This window comes from Callionymus lyra, chromosome 11 (assembly GCF_982586985.1).
Source record: "Callionymus lyra chromosome 11, fCalLyr1.hap1.1, whole genome shotgun sequence".
Taxonomy (NCBI): Eukaryota; Metazoa; Chordata; class Actinopteri; order Syngnathiformes; family Callionymidae; genus Callionymus; species Callionymus lyra.
Genome location: NC_141828.1, coordinates 13516163 through 13543121, shown reverse-complemented (window position 1 = coordinate 13543121; position 26959 = coordinate 13516163). Strand labels below are relative to the sequence as shown.

Below are 26959 nucleotides of genomic sequence, written 5' to 3'. Positions count from 1 at the left end.
GCAAAGTACCTTATGATTTAGAAAAATGTGTAAAATATATATTTTTTATATATATATATATATATATATATATATATAAAAAACTAAATCAAATTGTATGAAAGAAAATATTTTAATAACAAAATCTATTGAAAACAAATGAACTCCAATTCAAAACTAATGTAAAAAGTGAAGAAAAACATTGAATCAAATACTTTTTTAATACGTTTTGTTTAAGCTAAAACGAATTTCGGTTCCTGAAGGAAGGAAAAAGGAGCCAAAAGTACATGCAAACAAGTGCGTAGGATCAAACCACATCACTTTTTTAAACAGACTCTTAATCCTAAATTATTAAGGGTTAAATCAGCCAAAAATGCATGACGTGATAATAAAAATCCTCCTTTCACTTCCAATAATAATAAAGTGCGGCGGACTCAATTCCAAGTGCTTGACATTCAATTTGGTTTCATACAATGCTATAATTTATACACGAGTGATAACAAATCTGGTCCTGGCAGATGTATTCATGCAGGAACCGCTCACATGCGACTGGGAAACCTCCGTGAGCTCAGAACACTTGACGTATTTCCAGCAGTCACTTGTGATTTTCCTCACAGATTAAGAAAAGGAATGCAACTGCGAAAAAAAAATGGTGTTTGAAGACGGAGCGAATCCCCTCGGCGACTTCTACGCAACAAGTGACAGTCTGGTAACAGTTGACTGACTCGCTTAGCATTTTTCGACAGCTTCGTTTGTCGTCTACTCTGCTGCTAATTCACAGAAAAATGGAGGATAACTTTAATAACAAGAACAATAAGGATAATGAGAAACGACTATTTATTTACACAGTTAATTTATCAATTAACTAATAAAAATATGTTGACAAGATATTTTTGGAGATGACAGCAGTTAAATGTTTAACACTGGCTGTTGTTTTGTAGCAACAAATTTACGTTACACACAGATATATGAAGAGTTACATTTGAATTTTCATGTTTCATGGTATTCCAGATTGACTCACTGCGTTTGTCTGCCTTGAGTTAATAATACAATAGTGATGTGTAGCAGAATACATACAAAAAAACCTCCATATTAACCATTTAGCAAAGGAAATATCTTTATTATATGCTCATTTTTATTGTTTTCTAAATAACTAATGCACTTGACTCAACTTGACTTTGTTCTCGGTTTTCATCAAATCTGCTTGTAATGAACTTCAGTACACCCTAGACTGGACAAACTGTATATTTTGTAAACGTAGTTGGAGGAAACCAGAGCATCCGGAGAAAACTTCAGGAGAAAATCTATGAAAAGAATGTAAATCATCTTCACAGGTTACAACTCGAACTCATTAAGCGCCACCTGTAAGGTTTCAGAACTCTTAGAGTTCTGTCACACATACGAAGCCCATCTGTAGTCGCGGCCATCTTGGAAATGCACTTTAATGGTTTAGCCAGACTCCAGTCAAGAGGCAGAGGTTTGGGTTGAATCAAGATTGAGTCATGAAACCTGTCCATCTAGCACAACTCAAAATCTTATTCTCAGTCCTAATCACAAATTAATGTTTGCACTTATTTAGGTGTAAATAAATGCAAGTATTATTGCAGTATTATTTTAAATCCTTGACGCAGAATTACTATCCGTGTTTGTCCCATGTTAGAGAACGTGTCACCTCATGTCAAAATCCACCATCATTTTCCACTTTTGTTTTGCTAAAAATGCTGACATCATCAATATCCATTTCTCAGCTCATCTTAATCCTTAGCTTCTTCAACTGGGTCATGTCACAGCAGCAGTGACATGTCCCCTGTCAGTCAAGTCAAATACACCACTTATTATATAAAAAAAAAATCAGTGCGTGTCAAAAGTAAAAGAAAACATTTCAGAACAAGACTGGAAATATTTTTTTAAAGCTGTAAAAATCAGTTTTTTGGGGCATGTATGTGAGTCATCATCTTTTCTGCAGCCAGCCTCAAGTGGACACTCAATGAACTGCAGCTTTTTGCACTACCTTAACTTTTTAAGACCGTATGTTGACCCTTTGACTAAAACTCAAGACATTGTTTAGCACATACTCTCTGATGCCTTAGAGAAGTTAACAGCCCAAGTTTGTATCTTAAACCTTAAAAACACATAGGGGAGAATTACAAAAGTGTCATGTAACAGCTTTTCTTGCACCAGTTATAACCACATTCATAATAACACAGTATTATATAACAATGATTTCAAACAAAGTAGTCATTTGTGGCTTTTCACAACTGTTCTTGACACAATCACCACTTTTAAACAAGTCATTATCCACAGACTCGTGTCTCATAGATTCTCTCGCTCGGTCGTAGAATCTGCTGCTCAAGTCAGAGTGAAAAAAAAAAAGGGAAGAGAAGGAATAAAAATGACTCAAGACAGCATATATGAGAGGGTAGTAGGAGCAAAAGCTGTTGACTCAGATGATTATATTGACTCACCAACGGTATATATACTAGCATCGGTGAGCTTATTGATTGTGGCTTCCTGGTAAACTCCATCCTGATTCTTCACCTCGACAACAGCACCGACCTGGGGAACACACACACACAAACACACACGACGTTATTCAAATGTTAAAAAGCTTATCAGGATGCACAAGAAATCAAATCTAAATGAGAAAATCAAAATCCAACTGATGCGCTCAGGATCATTTGTGAGTAAAATCAAATGTTCATGCGATAAAGTGAGAGCAAATTAGATTTTTGTGTTTGTAGTTCTGCTCAGTTGAAAGCTACAGCATAATCAGATATAGAAAAAAAAGAGGGATTTATTATTCTAAAAGTATTTTTTGCAATACGAATATTCAAACTCAGACTCTCTTACCTTCAGGGGACCTTTGATGTTCTCATCATGGACCTCCGCTGTGGACAGGTCTGGTCGAAAGGTCACCTGCCGAAACAAGAGAAAGCGATGAATAAGTGATGGCTACACGTTCGTCACCACGAGTGATCGACAGGGTTTGACTTAGGTTCTGTGATACAGTGTCCTTACTTCCAATAGCCAGTAGATGGCGCTCTTTGCTCTGTAATATTTGGCTTTAAAAAAATCATACAAGTTCTAAGAGTTTCACCTTATAAAGCGATCATTCAGACCCCGTCTTAACTACTAGGAGGATTTTATAGTTACTGATCAATAGAAAAAGACTTCAGGTGTGTTTATCTTTGAACAACCTGTCGACATCTTAATACCTCTAACATATATTTTCATTTGCTCTGGTGAGTCGTTGATATTTCTGACACAGCATACAATACACAGCATTTCTTACATCACTAATCTGATCCAGCCTTACACCCCAGCTCGGGCTCTGAGGTCTGTGGATCAGAATCTACTTATGGTTCCACGCACACGGCTCAGGACCAGAGGAGAGAAATCTTTTCAGGCTGTTGCTCCTAAGCTTTGGAACGATCTTCCTCTCTCTTTGCGCTTGATGGAGTCTACTGACTCCTTTAAGAAACATCTTAAGACGTTTCTATTTGTTCAGGCTTTTCCTTGAATTTCTCGAACTCCTGTGTTGTTCTCAGTATTATCTTGATCTTTAAAGTATGTACTTTTTTGCGTATTGTTTTGATTGTCTAAGCGCTCTGTGACCCTGGTCTCGAAAAGCGCTATATAAATAAATACTACTTACTTACTTACAGCGATCGAAGAGGACAAAAACTCGATCATAAATGCTCAGTACAGTTTGTGGAAACGCTATGAGGTTGTTCACATCAACTTATGAAATGTGAAGATGACTTCTCTTATCTTTGGCAGTGGCAGTTAATTGTTTGTTTGAGGATTTGACCTAAAATTCTCAAGTTACTAGAAAGAATACAGGGTACAATTAACTAAATTTTGAATGCGTATAAAAGTAAGATGTTTTATTGTATTATTAGGTGGAATGATAATCTTTTACATCATAAAGTAAAAGTGCCTCCTTCCAAATTAAAGCCTACCGTTTTATCCTAAGTAATTGTACATTTAAGTTATACTGTATACAAAATACTCTCAACTACATATGATCATAGACTGAAAGGAAAGTATTTATCAATCCATCCAACCTTTCAAACAGCTAACATCCATTGATTGTTTTTAACTTTTATTCAGCTAGCATCCATCCATCGACCGATCTGTCCAACCTTTCAAACAGCTAGCATCCATCCATCCATCTAACTTTTCAAACAGCTAGCATCCATCCATCCATCTAACTTTTCAAACAGCTAGCATCCATCCATCCATCTAACTTTTCAAACAGCTAGCATCCATCCATCCATCTAACCTTTCAAACAGCTAGCATCCATCCATCCATCTAACTTTTCAAACAGCGAGCATCCATCCATCCATCCATCTAACTTTTCAAACAGCTAGCATCCATCCATCCATCTAACTTTTCAAACAGCTAGCATCCATTGATTGTTTTTCAGAATCAGAATCAGAAAACCTTTATTAGTCCCGCGAGGGGAAATTCGGTTTAACAGCAGCAAGAGAAGTAAAAACACCCAGAAATAAAAACGAGAAATAGAATAAAAGATAAATCTGCGCTATATAATATATACACAATCATATTTACATAAATAACAAGAGGTGCAGTTAAATAGTTATCTTGGCGTGTTCTTGTTGTGGAGTCTGATGGCAGCAGGGAGGAAAGACCTGCGGTACCTCTCCCTCACACACCGGGGATGGAGCATCCTATCACTGATGGAGCTCCTCAATGCCCTCAGTGTTAACTTTTATTCAGCTAGCATCCATCCATCGACCGATCTGTCCAACCTTTCAAACAGCTAGCATCCATCCATCCATCCATCTAACTTTTCAAACAGCGAGCATCCATCCATAGATCCAACCTATCGTTAAGCTAGCATTTATCCATCCAACCTTTCAATTCAGCGAGCATTCATCCACCCATTAACACAGGATGTGTAGTTTTGTGTATACAGAAATATTATGCTTGCATTAAAACCGCATTAAAACGTCAGTAACACAGCAAGATAAAAATAAATTGACAGCCCATCAGAATATCAATTGTCAATTTCCCTTTATAACCATAAAACAAGCAGTTTACAGCCCACATTAGTAGCCAGATGGTGTTAATGCAAATGATCATAAAGTTAGTGTTAATTCAAGATAGATTTGTCTGTAAAACAAATCCAAAAACAAGACAAAAAATGTCCTTGATAATCCGCAGTTTTGTGAAAGATAATACAATCCAAATAAACATGTACTTGCAATACTGTTAATTATATATTCATTACAACTCTCAGCAGCACCATGGTAACACACTGGTTACATATGTCAGTTACACAATCTTTTGGTTCCGACTGCGTCCCCAGCTGGATCTGCAGATCATGAGCTGATCATCCTCTATTCATCAGTCCAAAAGCAACAAATAAAAGACACAATTACACCATTAACATCTACCATTTGGTGCGTAATAAAGCAATACGACCAGAAATCCGTTAAGCATTACTTCATATCGTATATCCAACCACCCAAGTGCTGGTCCCACTGGGGAAGTTACTCTTAAGCTTGAAAAAGAGGGAATACTCTGCAACACACTGGAAGTGTGACAATAAATGAACGACTGTTCCGGGATAACACATGAGGTGTTGGGAGTAACGACGCACGAGGGAATACGTGGAGGAATTTAACGTTTGCATAAGATTAATTTGTCGTTTTAATCTTGCCTCTTTAAACTGGCTTTACCGACGAATAAATCTTCATTTGGGTGATTTTCTTCCTGCACTACCGAACAGGTTTTTGTTTCGTTTTTTCCCCCAAAATGCATTACAGTAAAGGTCACTCACCAGAGTACATTCCACCCATCTACTCTTTCATGATTTACACAACAGGATGCTCGCACAGCCAACATGTGACACAAACAGAGCCAAAACACAAACGTTAATGCAATACCTGACACGCATTTGAATCCAGCCGCACAGACATTAAAGCGACAAACGTCGATTGTAGAAAGACGACTTGTCGCTGCACGGTCCGGAAATGAGACGAAGCCGTTGTATTATATTACTGCAACTCAGCGTTTGATCATGGGAGAGCCATAACAAAAAAAGTCACATTGTTAGCACTGTAAGCACTTCTGAAGTCACTAGAAGGCGATTGAGAATTGACTATTGGTTTTAAGTTTAAAAGGGAGAGATGGTGCTTTAGGATTTTTGTACTTTTAACCAGCAGTGAAGCAATTTCTTCATGTTTCTTGAGATCCGTTGAAATTGATTTCAAGCCCCACAGAAGTTAAGTGCTGTAGTTAAACAATTAAAAAACTGTTAAATCAGATGAACAAAACTTGTTTAAGTCACTTTAAAAGTTTTTCCAATCTGTATTTTGGGTCTTGGTCCTGTGACCGAAGCTCTTTGCTCAAACTAGAATCAAATAAACAAGAAGAAAAATCTTAAGTGACAGGCAAGGAAGGATACATGAAGTACTTTCATTTCAACTGGTATCATTTTAAAAAGCGAGGTTGAAGTGAGTTCATGAAAAAATAAAGTAGTATAATTTGAAGGCGAATGTTGACAAGATAAAAAAAAAGAAAGGCCAAACTGAACTGATAATCTTTCAAAGCAGAGTTTATCTTTACATACAGAAAAAAATATCTAAAAAGCTCTCCAGACGATTAGAAGCAAAAGAGCCAAACGATGCGTTTATAAAAATAACTATCTGGATGATTTTCTTGTCAAGTGTATTCCCTTTCGCTCCGTCAGCGTCTGTGTTTTTCATTTTAATTGCCACTTGAAGTCGACACGCAAAGTTCCCGACGCTTTTAATAAATAAAGACCTAAATAACTAGTGTCTCCCGGTTCCCGCCGAGCGCCTGATGTCGCGTCGACCCATCAGTATTGCGTGCAAATGTTTCGCTGATTCGTCACTAATTGATTTCTTTGTGCGTTCGACGGTGATCTAAAGAGAAATGTCACACTTCTTCTTCGGCGAGAATCACTTTAAAAGACGCCATATGTTCCTCCGTCGCCGTCGACGGATATTAATGAGGAGGAATTCATTACTGTGACATGTTCACATCAGCCGGTGAATAATTGCACGTTTGAATGTTGGTGAAACGGAGCTTACGTACAGCGACTCGAAAAACAAATCCCAGACTCAGACAATTAATATGCTAATACATTTATGAGCCATTGAAATTGATTGTACGGGGAAAATAAACAGTGGTTTCTTCCCCCGTCTGTCGAAACGACGGAAAGACAAAAAGAGATTTTTAATAATTACGCCGGTAGACGAGAGCGTCTATTGTCTCGACGGCAGGAACTACAGCCGAAAACCGATGAAAAGTCTGCGTCTAATCTTTGTTCCACCCACACACACACGAGACAGACGGCGATCCGTCTCCGAGGTATTACCCAGATGCTCCAGCGGCACCACAGGGAGAGGAGATACTGTACGTTCCCTTCCTTTATCGGCAACGACGAGGAGCCCAGACGGAAGGAAGTTCCCCCCGAGGCGGTGATCCTACCTGCTGAGCCGGGCCAGACGCCGATACCGGCTGCAGCTGGTCCACTTTTAAAAACTAGGCGAGCAATATTCTTAACCATGTGGCAGAGTTTTTTTGTGACGGAGTGAGACACAGCTGGTTTGCAGACAACTCTGGAAATCAGTGACCATACGACAATAATGAGTAGGGGGGGTCACTTCGCGACGCACCTGTGGAACCTGGGTCATCATTAGGCCACAGGTCCAGATTGACCCTAGCCAATTGTTTTGTGGATTTTCATGTGAATATCATAAAAAGGTAATTGTTTTACGTTTATTATTTTGGATAAAATAGTTACTTCACATGCCCGTTATCCGCCTCGCATCGTCTGAAACTATATACATTAGGACATGAGGCCTGTGCTTATACTAGTTTGTACCAAAAACCAGTAGAAATATTCATTACGTTTACGGCTAAACGATTTTTCTAACCAGATATCTCGATAAGATATGACTTGGTGAAGTCTTTTCTTTTCAGAAGAAAAAAAAGAATCATCATAAACTCACAAATAAATGAAGTATATAGTTGTATTCAGTTTTTGTATATCATACTACAACTAGTGGCAAGTGAAACAACAGTGCAACAATTTATATAGTCCTCATAAATGTAATCTTTAATGTTGCACAGCTGAAACAGAAGGAAATTCTGTGCATACCAGTAACAACGCCAGTAGAAATAATTCTGATTCTGAAAAAACTTTTTATCCAATGTGTTCTTCAGGTCTCCCGGACCTCTCACAACTTTGATGGGCACGTGTTGATAAGAGTGTGTCTTAAATAGATCCAGGACCTCTATTGTACTCATCAGTATGTGTCCGTTTGTACAAAACTCAATGGGCTCCCGTTCTTGTCGTCTTTCGTTCTGCGATACTTTGGACGGGGATTAACTTTTTAAAGCAATATCTTGAAAAAATAAAATAAAAAAAGGCACAGCAGTGTCATGATGAGGGACTTACTGCATCTTGGAGAGGAAGACTTGAATTACTGAGAGTTGGTTTTCACATAAGTTGCACTTTAAATGTTGCCCAGGATACTGACAATTCTCTCTGAGGGAGCGTTTGTGACCATGTACACTTGTAGCAGGTCTTTATCGAGGTTATACGTGGTAGTCTACTATATCTTTGTGTCTGGTGGACTCATGGTGTAACGGAGATAAACGCATCAGCAATTTAACTTTTCTTGGGATTCACCTGGGATGACTGGGAACTTTTTCCCTCATCGCAATAAACTTCTCATGTAGTGCGATGTCATTTTGTCAGGTGAGGAACACGTTTGTTGTGCTGGGTTGTTTCTCAGGTTTTTGCGACGCACAACAGATCACTCTAGTTAAATCAGTGGAAGACTGACCATATCTTCAGCGCTCATGTTGATATTCCTTACTTTATGTGAGAGTGTGTCTGCCTAGTGCAGGCCCTTCGAAGTCTGCCATTGGCTGGCTTTAGCAGTCAATCAACAGCAAAGGAGTCTAGTTTACAAGCAGGATGTGCAGAGATACACATTTGGTTTTACAATATTAAAACCTTGGATTGTAATATCTTGACCACTGGATGGTGTTCATTGCATCCTTAGTCCTCCGTTAAGAGACGATCATCTCCAGAATCTCATAGGAGATTATTGAGGACAAGAGGCTACAGTAACCTTCAAATTTCAAAGCTGATGTTTGGACACATTTTAGTTTCAAAACAAATGAAGGCAGTTACGATGTCGCCAAGAGTCATGTAGTTTGTTAATTCTGCAATGCAAAAGTGCTGTGTCCCAAATAGCACACTTCTCGGAGTGCACTGGTTCCCAGTATACATTAAGATGCATGCATGTACTTGGCCAGTGCGCAAATCTTCGACAGTACTAGTACTAGTACTGTCTCAAATCAAACACTGCCGCTACACACTCGACAGCTACTTCTTCTACAAATTTTAAACATTGATCGCAACCAGCTGTTGGAACTCTATCGCCAACACTTGACAGCACTTTTCACCAATTGCATCAGTTTCCTTGAACACGCACACATACCAGTTTATAAATGACCTTGACGCTAACAACTTATTTCATTAGCATTAGACGGACAGGTTTACACTTTGGAAGTTGCACAATCTTATAAGAATATAACTGAGATGCTGCCTGGATCATTCGCATTTGAGTAGCTCATAAGTTAGTCCTACTTCCGTGTATATACTGAGCCATAGCAACCGAGCCTGGCAACAACGAGACATAGAAGTACAAATTAACTACTTTACAGAACGTGACACCAATTGGTCGAAATGTGAATTTTTAGAAATGCTTGATTTATACAATTTAAAAAAGTATAAATTATCGCACGTGTTTTCTATATGCAATATTGCGATATAGATATTTTTCTGATATATCGTGCAGCCCTAGTAGAAAGTGTCCATCGATCCACACTCAATTTTCTGGTCATTTGAGTGCGCCAATTGAGTGCTCAATGCGCCCTACATTTTCGCACACTTCTCATTGAGACCCACTTGTGCACTCAAAAATTTAAAGCGCAGAGGTGCGCAATTTGGGACACAGCAGAATTACTTAAAAACACTAAAGTTGTTCCTACAATATCACAAAATATCATTTTGTAGCCCCTGTACTGTAATGCATATGGTATCGCCATTTGCTTGCCAATACACACCCGTAATACTGACTGATACAACAAATACTTCTGATCTTCATTTTTTTTTTGTTACAAAGCTCCCCCACAACATTAGCTACATCAAGTTAGACTTAATCTGTAAGAAAACTGCTCACAAAGAAAGAAAGAAAGAAGGCAATCAATTGGAGATCTTCAACCAGTTGAGCAAGACTTACCTTGGCTTTGACCAGTCTCTTGGCGGTCTTAATCTTTGCCTCGCAGAAAGCCCCTCTGTACTTGGCACTGACATCTGTCCCCACCGTCAAGTAGGGAGGTTCCTCCAGCGTCTGGAGCGAAAACAAACGAGAGACGAAAGTTATTTCCAAATATTTCTTTGAATAAAAGGCGGATGATATTTATTCAGTCGCGGCGTCGAAAAGTGCAGGAAAAAAAAAATCATCATAGCGAGCTGTCGGGCTGTGCTATTGATAAACAATCCTCGTGGGGGGAAAAGATAAAAAGACACTTCCTCAAAGCTTTGATTTACAACAAAGCAGAAGTTGTCTAAAAGCAGCTCCGTCCTCACTCTTCTCTGGATCCCCATCAAAGCGGGTTTTTTTGCCGCCCCAAAATAGCTTTGCAAAGGCCGGGATACGCAGAGAAGCGTTCTGTGCGTGGGTAAGGTCAGTCTGTGTTTGCAGGTCGTATTCAGCATCCATATATTTACCCGAAAACACTACGATGAAAAGGATTTCAAACGTCTCCTGAATCGAGGGCAGACAGAAATGGGATCCTCAAAAAAAAGATTGTGTCCCGTTGATTTGTCGAGGGTGTCCCCCATTTTATAGTCAAACCCCGTAAACCAATTTAAGCAGTAAAGATAAACCATGAATCCTTCGGACTAATAGTTGCGACTGTAAGTCGATGAAGAAAAATATTTAGACAAGAATCTTCTTCTAACGAAGCAACAGGATGTTTTTCCCTCAACTCTCTGTTCAACAACATGATTGCTGGCAGATGCTGGAGATAAAAGTTTTCAAAAAAAACAGGGCGCGTCTAGTGGAAGCCCATGGCCGAAAACAATTGTGTGACTAAAGATAACTTGAATTGAACAGTGGTCAGTAAAGCAACATGTGACCAGCAGCTGAGTCACTCATGTTGACTCATGTTTTGATCATTTTTCTACCCAGCAATGCTTCAATAATGCATCTCACTTGCAATCCTCGTCGACGTTACGTTAATATTCTTTAAAATCATGTAGTTTCAAGCAGCAAAACATAAGGCAAAACATGACAAACAAATTCCCCCCTTTTATTCTTATCTTGTCGTCACGTTTGGGTCTTACTGATATCATTTTAAACTCATTCTAATCAAAATATAATCCGGCATTAGTCAAATTTTTCTTGTAACATAATGTTTTTTGTGTTGTTCTTCTTGCGTTTAAGGGTGTGTTGAAAACTATGGTCAGTCACACCCTGAAGTGGATAATGGTTAATCTGGTGAATCTTTTAATACTTGGTTAAACTTACCACACTTTATATACTTTATATAAACCTCGTATTTTATTTATATTTTTTAAGCAATATGCAGCCCCGATGAAACTAAAAGTTCAACACAATAATCAAAACACTTTTCATATTTATCAATAGCTTCAAGTTAAATAATGAATTAATCAACAAAAAAAAAAAAATTTATAGGCTTTTCTCTACAATTTTCTGAAAGATTATATAAATCTCCTACTTTACATATTTAGATAAATTAAATACATAAATTAACAAGATAAATTAACCTCTTGAAGGCACTTATAACACAATTGTTAACTTTTATTAGTTTTTTAAAGTAATTATGTGAAACCGCTTTAACCAATTTATTATATGAGCGGTTTAAGCATAGGGCAACATGTGGCCCTTTGACTGTATTCATGCGGCCCTCAAGAGGTCAGAGTAGAACATAGACATTCTTTCCGACAGCTTACAATTTAATATTACGTTTATTATTTTATAAACTCTTAATACATTACAATTTAAAGTCGTTTGTAATTTTTGTGAAAATGACTTGTCTCTCAAAATAATTGGAGAAAACATTGACATCATATTTAGAGGAAAATGTTATTTTTCTATCACTTTACAAAAGGTTTAATAAAAGTGTTTTGCTATTATGTTGATATTTCTTTCTTAACTATTCTTACTTGCTTTGTTTTTTCAAAGTTTTTCTGTCATATTTCGTTCCTCTCCTTTCGGTTGACGGCCCCTTACAACAGTCAGTATATGATGTGGCCCCAGAGGAAATTTAATTGCCCACCCCTGGCATAGGGTATACAAACATTTTAGAGGTGCTCAAGGGGCAGAATATACTCTAAACTTTAAACAAGTAATGCAAGTCCAACTCTGACTGACTCCATTATATAAAGATAAATGTTCTTCAACGTATGCATTAACTTTACCCTCCAACGATTCCTGCTTTATATAGATCTCATTATCGCTGATTTTTCTTCCAGTTGCACAGAAAGTGAAACTACTTGAACGCACACAGGAAGTGAGAGTCTAAACCTATTCTGGAAACACTGTTGCCAAGGAATGAAAGAACAAATGACTGCCGACACGCTTTGTGACTTTTAATTTGACTGGAAGATCTGCGCGGTTCTGCATTTGTCCTGGTTTATTTGATAAGTTATAACTATTAGACATTTTTATATTTGTCGTCTACGTTCATCAAGCGTTTATATCCGCTGAACGTGGAAGAAAAGGCAGCTGGATCGAAACTCCGGTTAAACCCTAAAGTGGAGATTCAACGATTGATTCACAACGATCCTCTCCCGACACTTTTATGACTTTTCTACAGCAAAGTCTGAATCAATAGAGTTCTTCCCTCCAAAGTGCAACACCCTCTGTAAAGACAGTGCTCAAAAACTATCATAAAAGATAATCACGTTCACCTCAGGAAGTATTCATTTCAAATACTTTTGTTAAAAACAGTGGCCAAATAGTTACATTGTTGTTGTATTTTGACTCGTTTCCATTATTGTGGCATTAAAGTATCGTTTATCCGAGCTTTACTTACATGAACCAGGATTATCAGAATATATGGTGGAAAGAATTAATTTAATCTAGCAATGGGTGGATTATAACAAGCCGATGCATTTTGTTTTCCTGTGAAAGTATCATTATAAATACGGTTCTTTGGGAGGTGTTGACAATGTGGCTGATGGTGGTTTGTATGTCAGAGACGATCAAGTTATGTTTATAGAGACGTCCCTGTCGTACACTGAATATTTGCCTTTAGATTGATTGAGGAAGCCCTCGTTGTGGTTAAATATCTGAAGCTTACAATGTTACAAAACATAGCTCAATATTCCTTGCTTCTATTCTGAAGTCAGGGTTAGATGCAACAGCAGGTGTCACCAGAGGTGTGTATTTGCATGAATATAATACATACCAACAGTACAGGGGCAAGGATATGATGTATTGCAAACTGTACGAACAAGTATATATTTCTAGTGTGGCCCGAGAAAATTGTAACTGCTTTGATATCAAGATTTAAAAGTTGTTGGAGTTGAATGCATCCCCTCATCCTCATCCTCAGTAGGGATCCAACAGTACCGATTTTTCCTCTCAGAGTTATTGTGAAATGAAAATGATCACCGTTATCATTATTTTGCAACACGCTGTAAAAGGCTCAAAAAGTACTTTAATTATTTAATATTGTTTTATTGATTTGCAAATAAAACAAAATTGAAATTAAAGAAACACACTCAATTTGTGTTTTTCTAATATATATTTACATTTATTTTATCATAAAATAAGGAATACTAGTCTTTACACCTGAATCATAAAATAAGTTATGGCCAAGTTTATTTATTCAAGGTTGAAATCAATGACATTAGTGGTGACAGAGACATGCTGGATTCATCAAACACCAAAAGGTTTTCTGTCAACGTCCTCAAGCTTCAATAAAAGTTAGTTAGTAAAGCATTTTCCCTTGATTTGACTTCAACTTAACTGGTGTCATGCCTTTCGTTTATTATCCATCTTTTAATAACCGTGAAGTCATTTTGATTTGAGACAACTAGTGCTGGGCTCTGCTGACGTCACACATGTGGAAGTCATTTTTAAAAAGCCACTGTAACCATAACTGTCGCGAAACTCCCCACAGTTACCATTTCAACCTGTAACCGTTACATCCCGAGTCCTCGGTCAACTAAACTTGTGAGCTCCAATTGTTCCTTTAGCTGCGTAATGACAACTAGCGGCCAGAATTGAATTATAACACAAAAAAGAACGAAGCCTGGAAATATATGCATGCGATTACCTTTTAAAAATAAATACACATTTTAGTTTATTGAAATATAAACAATAGAAAAAACTGAAAAGTAAAAGAAATTCGATTTGAAAGCCAAAAAAATTAAACTTTTTTTAAAACGATTCTGTGCTATAATCGATAAATATGTAATATCTATATAAATGTGTAGTAAATTCAAGTGTATCAGTATTGTCTTACACCTCTAGCCTCGACTGTGACAGACTGAGGAAAAACATTTAAACAACTTGAGACTCGAAATGACTCATAATACTAATGTGTGGTGATCGTGTGTGTTCATTAAATAAACATCACAACTTCCGTCAACAACTGAACAAGCAAACCCAGAATAGATATCAGTTTGCAACCATAAACTTAAACTACAGTAGTTTTATATTCAACTAAATATTTGAAGATTGAAGTGTGTATTTGCCGCGTCTAACACACTTTAAGCCTCACCACAGCGAGCGAAGCGACTGCTGTGCACTCGGCTGTTACTTCCCCTTTAACACAAACACGTGCCCTCCATCCCTTCAAGCTTTTTTGTCTTCTCCAACAAGAGGCGGGACTGCCTGGGCCTTTTTTCCTGACGACTAAGCCTGCGACAAAACTGCCCCGGCTAAACTGGGTCAAAGGTGACGAGCCGTGCAGGGGTCAGATTTTCACTCGTCGTGCCCCCATTGTTGACGAACGCGGCGGGAACAATTTGCGTCGACCGCGCTCCCACTTAAGAATCCACTATGAATGGAGTCGAACCGGGGGCAATCTGGAGAAAATGACTGGCTTTTGTTTTTCGGGGTCTGCCTGGCAGTGCCGGAGTGAAGGACGGCGTGCCGCCCCGGCTCAGACGGGCAGAATTCCTGTGCCTCCGGGGGAGGTGGAACATCCTTTTTTGCCAACTCCAACTATTTGAGAAACGCACACTTGCTCGTGGGTAGGTTAGCGCCAGGAAGAGCATTTTTTTTACCCCCCCCATCATGAGAGTAAAGAACCACTTTTGCTTCTGCGTGCAAAAATTCGGGGAAGGAGCAGCTGCAGCACAATCGTGGCTCCGGTTTTTCAACCTTGTGGCGACGATGCGTAAAAATACTTTCAAACATTTTTGTTGCTCGATTAGATGGAAACACCTTTGGCTCAGAGGGGGAAACATACCTGTGACTGACAGGGAGACACGTGAACAGTTCAAAAAAACAACTTAAATAACAAACCAAAAAAAATAACCTTGGCCTTCAATTCTTTTTACATAAAAATAACGCTTTCTTGTGAAATGCTACTTTCTTAAACTGAAATATTCATATATATAGCATTACTTTGCAAGCAGAAAAAGCCTGGTCATGCTTATTAACTTACATTTGTTGTTAGCATTTGTGTTAGCTTCATTAGCTCTGGCTAGCAAACTACTGTTTTTACAGTAGTCTTTTACTGTGCCTCACGATGAACGGTTGCTTTTGTTATTAGCCATTAGCTGCCACTAGCAGCTCTTAGCTCGCCAACGTGACACTCAACAGTTTTCCTCTACATAAGGTTCATTTTGAAGCAAAGAGAAGTCCACTTGGAACTAAACCTAAGACTAGTGACTGAAAAAGTTCCCTGAATCTTTAAATATAAACAGAGCTGTGGTGGAACATAAGTTAGAACAGCTTGTTTGTCGTTATTCATTTCAAATTTTTAGTTTATATTCAAATTTAAAGTTTAATATGTCATAAAAAGAGAGTGAAATTGTGTTATAACTTATATTGGCAATATTTATACTTCATTACATTACAATGTAATGTTTTGTTTTTTTCAATATTTGACTAAATAATAGTTTTACTTCATGCATTAATAACCTCTGGTTCTGGTTTTATTCTAAAATTAAATATGGCTTTTTAAGCATCTTTCTTTTCTTTTTATTTCCGCAGTATTGAATATCTTCCTGGGTATCTATATAACTGGCTGTGAAGCACAAGCATGCAATAATATAATAATAATATTTGTCTCCTTTTTCTTTGATCCATATTCTTAAGATTTAGATTGTTTCATCTTTCATTTTATTGCACATTGTTCTTGTTTCATGAATCTATTGTCTGTGTTGCTTTGTTGCTGGAAAATCGATTTCCCCAAAGAGACCGCCAGAGGGATCAATAAAGTTTATCCATCTATATAGCTCAACAAAATAAGTTTAACTTTTTAAATCGTTTCAAGCAAAACCCCGAAACAGTCCATGAGACATTTGTTACCAGTCCGCACAGAAAGAAAGAATATATTCCATTTATTATTACTACCTAAAAGGTGTTTAATTTAGAAAAAGAAAACTGATTTTATCTGAAATAACATTATTTTAATAGTGAAAAGAAGTAAAACACAAACTCTAGAAACAAAACTTCTGCTTCGGAGTCATTAGTACAAAGTCTGCTAAAGCTAGAAGACACGTGTATAGAACAACATCGTCGGCATACAATCGAATATACATCGATGCAAGTACAAAAACACCTGGTTATTCAATCAGCAAGAGCTCTGGACTGGTTATGTTAAGGTGAGATGTTTTTCTTACATGCACTTAATTGTAGTTTTTGCATGCCATTGGTTTTTTACTTTTTTCCATCTGAACCACAGCCCGTGTAAATAATGCTGACATTTAACCGATCCGCGGTACAAAAATAGTCCAGTGTCCTCACTTGAGAGAACATCTTGAGAGAGGTTTGGTCTTCTAATCATTATTCTTGACCGTCAGCTGTTTTTTTTTTTTGTTTAAAAGGTCATGGCCACACAATGCTGTATCGGTGGTGCAACACTAATTATAGTCTACATTGTGTACAAAACTAGCATCATGGAAGACTGATGAAGGAAACTTTCAAGTGTATTCGGGAATAGTTTCAACACGAGCTTCATTCAGCGCCTCGGTTCTTAAGCCTTCGAAATAATTACACTTGTAACTCGACACATGAACATTGTTTTCTTAGATGAAAACTATGTCTGACGGCGTCTCGTGCACCATCGCCGACTGAGCTAACGGACAACTCGGAGCTCATTATTTTGGAAAAAATCAGACAGTCGCACGCCTATGTCGGGCGAAGAAGACTGCAGCTCCGGAGTCTTACGAGTTTAGCGAGCACAACAACGGCTAATCCGTATTACCAACGAAGTGATGGTGGAGTGTGGTGTAGAAACAGTGGAGATTAACAAACAGCAGTCGCCGACTGACAAGATAACTATCATCAATCATCCCGCGTGCCTTTAAAAAACACACATTCAGTTTGACTAACACTTAACGTTGGATTTAAACTCGGCTGCGGATGTCAGAGGCTGACGGCGAGAGGGCACATCGCTGAACAGTGGGAATAACTATTTACAAGCTCGACAAATAGTTTGTGCTGCAGTCTCGCAGCAAGTATGCCCTTGATTTGAATACACAGTTATATTGAGTCAGTCACTTTAAAGTCCACTGATACACTGAGACAACTCCCACTACAGACAACTGTGTGTCTCCAGATAACATCTCCATGTTTTGGACAATGTTTGGAAAGAGAAAACATTGAAAATGGCAGAAAATTCTTCTCAATGATTTAGCTGGAGTTTCCTCAAGACCCAGAAACATTTACGTTTTCATCGCAAACTATAGTGGTTAGTGCTTGACGTTGCACCCCATTGCAACAAAGTGTTATCCCCGATTGGCCAAAACCATTTTTTTCTAGTGCTTATTCTAGAAGCAAGAGGACAAGTAGCGATCCTATCACACGGCACATAAAGACTAACAACCATGCATGCACACACTCCCAATTTACCAAAAAAAACAAAGTTTCTCGGGGAAACCGCAACAGAAATAAAGCGGAGCCAGGTCCACCCTAGATGTTGCCTCAAGCTGAAATAAAACATACGACCTTGCTGTGAGGCTTACAGTTCACCAAGTTAAGAGCAACAAAAAATACAAAAAAGAAACAAAGACCATTTTTAATCTCTTGCTACCAAAATTAGGTCATTGTTCCTTGATGTTCTCATAGTCAAGAACTTGACCTTGTTCAGGAATGAAAGGATCTTTTTTCACCCCCCCCACTCCCCTCCCGCGACCTCCAAATCAAAGAATAATTTGTCGTCCGACCTCCATGACCTACAACTGGCTGCTTCTTGTTGCGGGCGCTTCAGTTCATGCTCTCTGGTGGATGGAAACCTAATTACGTTATACAATTTTACTGAGTCGACAATGCTATGGTCCACAATGTACCCAACAAGTGTTTGGTGACTGTGACAACAATTCTAATCATGCTGAGGGCATCAAGTTCGTTTAAAATTACAGAATCTTCTCATATTATTTTCTTTCCAAGTAGAAAAAGAGGTTTGAATTAATTGAACTTAATAGAAGAACAACTTGAGAAACTAAAAGCATGTTGCCCAAAGATGGATGGTGAAAAACCAAGACATTTTCTTGTGTTTACAACAAAAAAAAGAAAAGAAATCAAGCTTGTGTGTCGAACAAAGCAATGTGCAAGAGCAGGGAAGAATTAAACTGCACCCTCAGTCAAGCTGACACATAAAATAATCCTGCTGTGAATTACGTCTTTGTCCAAACCGAAAGTCACAGACAGATTTGCCCCGGCACAGAAGATTCCCACGATTTCCCACAAAGTATAGATAGATCTTTTTATTTTGATTAGATACTTCTTGAATACTATTCAGAAATGTACTTTGTTTAGATGAACATGTGTCAATCGTCTTCTGTTAAAGAACCTAATAAAATGCTGCTAAACCAACTACAGTATGAGGTATATATAGTTATTTTTACAAATGATTCAAAACTAGTCTAATTGTGTGTTTTCAACACCAGTGTCTTAAACCTAAACCATGTTGACATCTTGACCAAGTTTTTGTATGTGGCAGCTGATCAACATCAGCCACATACATTATTTTGCAAGTCCCCTCTGCAAGGGTCTCAAATTTTTGATATATTGTGACCAGTCATTTCATTTTTGGAAGTTTAGTTGAAGAGTACCGCACTATAGTATGTGTTATTATGTCCAAACATTTGATTAAAAAAAATAAATCAGGATTAAACAGATTTTTCTCAAATATTGAGTAGGTTTTTGTAAATTTCTATCACACAATAAAACACTTTTTTTTTTATCTTATTCTAGCCAATAATGGGCAGAGAAAATACGATTTGCAATTCCACTAGTGACACACAACACTAGAATGACTTGATGGTTCAACTTGACTGGGTTAAGATATATATAGTATATGAAGGACTACAATCTGGCACAACATACAAAGATAAGTTTTCCTAATAATAAAGCAATTTACAGATCAGGAATAAAGCAGATGCATCTACAAGGCCAAACTCCATGAGTGCAGGACTTGTTAAAGAAAAGCAAGACGGCTGCAATGACAGCGACGTCGATGACAACAACAACAACAAACAATCCCGCATCAATGTTAGCATCGACGCTCTGTTTATGTGTGAGATTGTAAATCATCTGCTATGAAGTAATTGTGTCCCTGCTGGAAGCCTTAATGAATGTTGAACGACCACGAGTACTAATGGCATTAATTTAATGAGTTTTCGCATTACAAGCATTTTTAAGTAGACTTTAAATATTACACTAAGCAAAGCTGGATTTAAACATTCATTAATTCACAAGCTTTAATAAAGCTGTTATGCTAATTTTATAAATATAACCAGCAAATGTGCTTGACAACCAACAATAACCAGGAATGAACTCACATCTCAGATGTAACTAGATGGCGGTCTCTGTACTATTTTTCTTTGTTTTGAACAACATGACACTGCTTCATGATGCTTCATTTGATCTATTATTTAGTTCTGAACATTAGCTGCACAGTAGATGATGTCATGTCACAGGGTTCTCGCCTGCACTATTAAGCGTAGGGGCCCCCTACGCTGTTATTTTCATCCCCTGCTGGGATCTTCTTTCGGTTTTCCTTTGAGTCGTGTCTTGATCGTACTGCCGTGATAATGCACGTGTCCCGTTCTGCCAAGTTGTCAATGTTTACTTCTGTCTCGATTCTATAGTTTACGTCTCTGTGTTAGCCGTGCGGCGCAGCTTGCTAGGCTCGGTTGCTATGGCGACGCGTCTTGCCAGCACTGAAGTAGTGCGGTTCAGTATATAAACAAGAGTTTATATAGTATATCTTAAAAGTTGATCTATAGGTCTTGGGCTTGGTTGTAAATATTATTTTTAATGAATGTAAAGTTCACTGAAAAATGTACCGCTGTTGCGTTTCTGGACATGTGGCATTGTTATTTTTATTTTTGTAACAAAATATAATTTCCTCCAAGTGTCCTCAATTCATACAAAAATTTCCTATAGGTAGATGTAGGTTGCCACATCTTTTTCAGCACCGTTTATGTCAGCATGTTTCATCTAGGGTCATGTATTGGCAGGAATCTGTCAATACGTTAGGGTCCACTTCTGTAACCTCTTGTTCGCAGAGATCTTAGACGGGGGCGAACATTACGATGAATTAAGTTCAAAACATGGTCATGATGAGAGACTTACTGCATCTTGGAGAGAAAGACTTTAACAATTGGAACATTATACACCAATTAATTATTTGAAATATTTCCACTTTAAGCAATTATTAATAAAAGACTGATTGTCTAAGCCCCGCCTTTCTGTATTTAGCTCGATCCGAACCGCCAGCGAAAGCAAACACGTGAAGACATTTTTCAAGCACAGCTGTTCTGCACACATTTTTAGGAGGACACTCCCGGATTATATCCAACTCAAAAACCCCTTAGACCTTGACAAAATGCCCCGTAGGTGTGTGTGGCCGCGAAACTTTACAACATGAACAGAACAGAAACATCATTTTTAAACTTTCCTTAAATGAAGAACACAAGGTGGAGTTAAGTCTGAGCCTTGCAGTGCGGCTTCGTAGCATTACAAACTAGTACATTATGAAACGAGTACAACCAGAATGTTAAAGGATTTTAAGTGCGCTAAAAATGCAATACTTCATTATTAAGATAACCAGATTAACTGATAAACAGAGATCAATGTTACAGAAACATTTTATTAACCGAGGGGTCACAGAATGTTTGACAACTTCGCACACACTTCCCACTACAAATAAAAATCCTACACTGTGATAGAGTTCTGGTCATTTACTTAAGATTGTTAGTCATATCCAGAGCTTGTTAGATGTTGCCATGTTTGCCAATTGCTGTGTAGTTATTGACACAACAAAGCAAACATGTGCATATTAACACCCTGAACTGTCTAGAGCACAGGTGTCAAATTGGTCCAGAAAAGGGCAGAGACGGTGCACGTTTTTGTTCCAACCAGTCAAGCACAAATAAGTTAACGAATCAGGTGTCAGCTTAAACAAGCAGCAGCAACTGATTACTGTCTTCAGACGCCTGATTGGTTCAACGATATGTGCTTGACTGGCTGGATCCAAAACCTGCACCGTCTCGGCCCTTTTCTGGACCAGTTTGACGCATGTGGTCTAGAGGATATCGATCAATATTCTTAGCAGAGTTACAGTTTATTCTTGTTTTATTTTAGGGGGTTCGCTCACCACAGCGACAATAGTCGTACAAGTGTTGCGGTTATATAAACAACTTCCAGTGACACAACACCAGTCTCACACCATTTTAGAAAAAAGGGGCTTTTAGGTGTATTTAATGTCCCAAAACACAAGCGTGACATATTGATACCGTGTACATTTACAGCTAAAGGGCAAGAACAAAAGCTAGCAGAGAGAGGGGGGGAGGGAAAGGTTTTGAGTTGAACTAATCAAATTCAAATGATGAGTTGGGGAGGAAGTGTTTCCAATCTGGCCGAGCACAAAAGCAGTTATGAAGAGCGTTTACTGGAGGTGTATTGTTTTGTTCTCTTCCGTTGACATTTCTTCTTCTTCTAAAAAAAAAAAGAAAGGAATTCAGTTTAAAAGGGGAAAAAGTCAGGGTTGCCTCCGACTTGAACCGCTTTTTACAAAACCACATAAGCGCTCTTGTTGTGTAACAAATGATTTGCAGAATTTAACAAAGCTGGACCCAACCAGAAAAAACATCCATGAGGTTCTTCCGAGGACTGAGAGCAACTTGTTGTGTATTCAGACAAAAAACACAAACATGCACCGAGGACTTGAAACCACAATCGGTTTATTTTGCTCATCATCAGAGTCGCCAAAAAACGATTTAATCTGCAATTTTTTTTTGTTTCAGGCTCAATTCCAAAGCAATTTTACACAGTACGAGTTACTAATGTATTCAGTCCAGCCGGCACATCTGCAAAGCATTCAATCTGTTCCTCGAACTCACGACAGCCCCACTGATCAACGCTCTCTAAACAGCGGCATCACAATCATAACCGTTCTGCTACTTTTACTTTTCCCACTTTGCTTTGATGCATCACGTTACAGAGCGATCTGTGACGCCAGCCCATCTGTCCGAGCACGTGACGCGCCTGCTCGTGTTACACAAGCCGCCTGCAAAACAAACGATCCTAAAGCCGTGTCATCATAACAAGCGTCAACAATGAATCAGGAAATAAAAACAAATCATTCCTGCCGTGTGTTTGCTTGAATACGAAAACACACGCCACGCCAAAAACACGCCGCGGTATAATCGTCTGTCGTGTTCAGCAAAACACAAGAAGAAAAAAACAAAATTATGGTAAGTCTTTTTTTTTTTTTTTTTTTTTTACACTCCTTCACACATCAGACCTCGTAAAAAATTGAACACTTTCCTAAAATGACGTCTGAAAATCAAACATAACCAACTTGTATGAAAACCTTACAAGGGAAAAATAACATTCATTTAATATTAACACGTGTGGAAAGAGATTCAATGTTGCTTGTTAAATTAGAAACATGACCATTTTTCGATGTAAGTAAGTAATTTTTATTTGTATAGTGCTTTTCCAAACCAGGGTCACAAAGCCCTTAAACAATCAAAACAATATTCAATAAAGTATATACTTTAAAGGGCAAGATAAAACTGATAACACAACAGGAGTTCCAGAAAATCAAGGAAAAGCCTGAACAAATAAAAACGTCTTAAGATGTTTCTTAAAAGGAGTCAGTAGACTCCATCAAGTGCAATAAACATAAACACAAATTGGAAAATTGTGCTTATATTTGTGGCTTGAATTATTTGCTATAAGCTTTTAAGCAAAACTATCAATCTAAGCGAGTGACCTTGCCAAAAAACAAGAGACTAAATCGTCAACACAAGACTCAAATATTTGCAATAAAACGCAGGGCATACAAGTGTAAGTGCAAGTTGGCATTAATACACAACATCGCTTACATTCATGCAGGATTTTAAAGAAACTATTAGCAGCTCATTGGTGGTTGGAATGATGCCAAATGTGCGTAACTATGATTGAGTCACTACTTTTTCTTTTTTTTTCCTTTTCAAGAGACACCCTCGAGAGGTTCGCACACATTAGCAGACGACTACAGGCAGACTCACACCGATAATCGAGAGGCAACACATCATAACCTCTGTATGTTGCGCTACGGGGTGCCCAGAGAAAAACTATGCAACAGCGCAGAGAACCACAAACAAACAAAAAAGGTCTGAACCATGTGCGGCTGCAGCCGACCCATTTCAATTTCAGTTTATTTTAAAAGGACAATGTGCAGTTACATTAAAAAGATGGCTGCACCAGATTTAGCACAATGCTACTTTCCAACTGTAGTCCTCAACAAAGATGCAGACGGTTTACAGAATACATCACATACCAATAAAGCAAAAACACAATAATATACAAAAAACACAGTACAATCTAATAATGTCAACGATGGCCAAATACCCGTCTGGTACTAAATCACTACATTAATGCTCTTGATGTCTATAAAAAAAAAATACAACAGCACAAACAGCACATTTTTAGCATGACATTGATCAGTCAATTGAAGGATACGACTTCGAGTTCATGTCATTTCTTCATACCTTTTACGTACTAAACAGCTTAAATATATCCGTATTCTTGTTTTAAAGTGTAAAACTGTGAATGGCTCTTCTTCAGGTGCAACCACTTTTTACTCTTATGCGACGACTTATTTCCTATATTTTAAGCATATTAATGTTGCAATTCGTTATAGGCAAAGAACTCTACACATGATGGTACAAAAATGTATCCTATAATATGCTCAACCAAAACCATGCAAATAGAGAGGATGTTTATTGGAGATTATTAACAGATGCTTCTCAGACTAAATATTAGATGATAAAAAACGTGACCAAACATAATTTCAAACTGTAGTTTTATGAAAATGTGTTATTTGTAAACTAGATCAGTGTTCAATTGGCCGTACTATGTTTTCCCAAGACAGCTTTGGTTCCACTCGTTCTGCTAGATCCCAACTTCAAGTAAAGTTACAATTTTTGCGAGTCGCTCAAAGAGATCCTGCCTTGAACATCTTAACAACCATGATTGGACGAAATCCACATTCAGTTTCAAACCTCAATGCTTATTATTCAAGGATAGATATGAATAAACTACAATGTAAACATGTCAAGAATCTCGAAAAATGTTTATTTCATCTTCATCATCTTTCAATTTTTTTTTTTATATGAAGCAGACAAACCAAAGCAATTTTTGTCCACATTACACTAACTTTGTGATGCACCAGAGAACATTGGAGGGTCATGTTTAATACATACACGATTCCCGAAGGAGACCTCCAGGGGGACCTATAAAGTTCTATCCATCTATTGTTCTACATGCACTTTGGAGTCGAGTAATTGATTATGGTACATTCCCCAGTCGGACTGTGAAATGTTACTGAAGGTCCGACACAAAGTTGTCTATAGTTCAACACACTGTATTTGGAAATTATAAAAATGGATTTTGTCCAAAAGTGCTGCCATTTAGACAATATCATGTGGACCACGGTTACCGTGATGAACATTTCAGCCAAAGAATATAAAATAGACATTTGTTATTGTAAAGAAAAATACCAAGACAATAACAAGACCCCATACGTCAAACGAAAATATCACAGAGTGAAGCCACTAGCTTTCTATGTTAATTTCTATTTCCAGCTTTCCAAATAGTAGTTTGTTGAACTGGGTAAAGATAAAGAACATTTTGTTAATTTATATTTGAATTCTGAATGAGATATAACTCTTGGATCTTAGTCCCGGTTCACACTGGGGCCCCTGCTTGTTCTCACATCATCAAAAAGTTTGGACACCCCTGGTGTAGAGTGCGACCGATAGACCGCTCGCAAGGGGTGAGGATGTACTTCTATGTCTAGTTGTCGGTGTGGCAGGTTTGCATGTATAAATCAGACGCTGCACAACAAACAAAAAAACAAACCTACCTTCATCTCTCTATCAGTCCTCTGGGCGACCAGTGGAATAGATCTCGCGCTGAAAAAAAAACAACAAATGAAGAAGATGTTAGACATCATCATCAGCAGCGGCAGCAGCTGCTCGACAACAGGATGATGACATCACTCCATTTGCTGCTGGGCTGAAGGAACATTCTGGGTGGACTCCTCCATCACAACAAAACTTTCAAGCGCTCGTGTTCATACATGATCTGCGATGGCTTGTGCAGGGGGGTCACTGGTCACTCTCGCCCTGGATGTTACATAAACGGCTTAGAGGGCAACAGTCGGGAGGCGAACTTAAAAGACAGCGTTTCATCTTCAGCACGAATGTTGCTTTTGAAGAGTGAGACACTGACTGCACCGGCTACAGCAGAGGATGAGGATGGTGATGATGATGACGCCATTTCTGTGGCTGGCGACAGCCAAACAGTGGAGAATTACCAAAAAGGAAACACATTTTTTTGTGTGATCCACCTGCCATTGTCGGATTCTAAGGAGCTTCGAGATGGTTTTGAACGCGCGCTGCAAACTCGGATCACAACATCACTCCAGTGTCACAACTACAAAATAAAACCCCTCGAATCGACGTGAAGGGGCTGAAGTTGCGACGATTTAGGAGTCACTTTTTTTCTTTTCCTCTTCGCCCAAAAAAATGTTCCGCCGACGAAGACACAAGTCGAGCTTTAAAAAAAAAAAAAGGGGCTTCAACAACAAGGTCAAAAGGATGGGGAGACATGTCGGTTCTGTGACCCATTCATTCGATGGAGGAGCAGACAAGGTCGGTGCTGATGATGTTTTTGACGCGATTGTCATCCAGAACCCAGACCCCCCCCCCCTTCTACCTGTCCTCGACTAGTAACTAGCGATCGATCCCGGATTCAAAGTGGTCCTGATCCACAGGAAGTCCAACAAATACACCCCCCCCCTCCCTCCCTCCCTCCTCCTCCCATCAGCCCACACCGGACAAGCCAAAAAAACCGGGGGCACAAAAGAAAGCCCTGACGGTGCCGTTTCGCGTGCACTACCTGTTCAACTGCAAACCTCGTTTGAAATATATCCTGCAGCAAAAACCACCGTGGATGGAAGACTTTCGTGAAAGGGGGGGAGAGAGGGAGAGAGAGAAGAAAAAAAACACGCCGCTACGAGGGGACACCATGACAGGCGGTGCTTCGACGACAACCTCGCGGAGGAATCCTCGACGAGCACCGCTCTAAAGAGTCGCTATAACGGGGCTCGTCGTGCTACAACTTTGACGTCAAGTTGCGACGGAAATCCTCGACAGTTCGCCGGATCCATTCATTCCTAATAAATAAATCC

The 26959-nt window shown here is 38.6% G+C and overlaps 1 protein-coding gene across 3 annotated transcripts in view; it reads right to left on the bottom strand.

Moving 5' to 3' along the window:
* Positions 1 to 26959, bottom strand: part of arid4b (AT-rich interaction domain 4B) — a 55929-nt gene that overhangs the window by 28732 nt on the left and 238 nt on the right. For all 3 annotated transcript variants that reach the window (XM_087802753.1, XM_087802754.1, XM_087802755.1), the window contains exons 2-5: positions 25631 to 25679; positions 10297 to 10407; positions 2830 to 2895; positions 2445 to 2535 (exon numbers count right to left, since the gene is read on the bottom strand). In XM_087802753.1, coding sequence (XP_087658879.1) covers positions 2445 to 2535; positions 2830 to 2895; positions 10297 to 10407; positions 25631 to 25636 — 274 coding nt within the window. In that variant the 5' untranslated portion in view covers positions 25637 to 25679. The remainder of the gene's footprint in view (positions 1 to 2444; positions 2536 to 2829; positions 2896 to 10296; positions 10408 to 25630; positions 25680 to 26959) is intronic.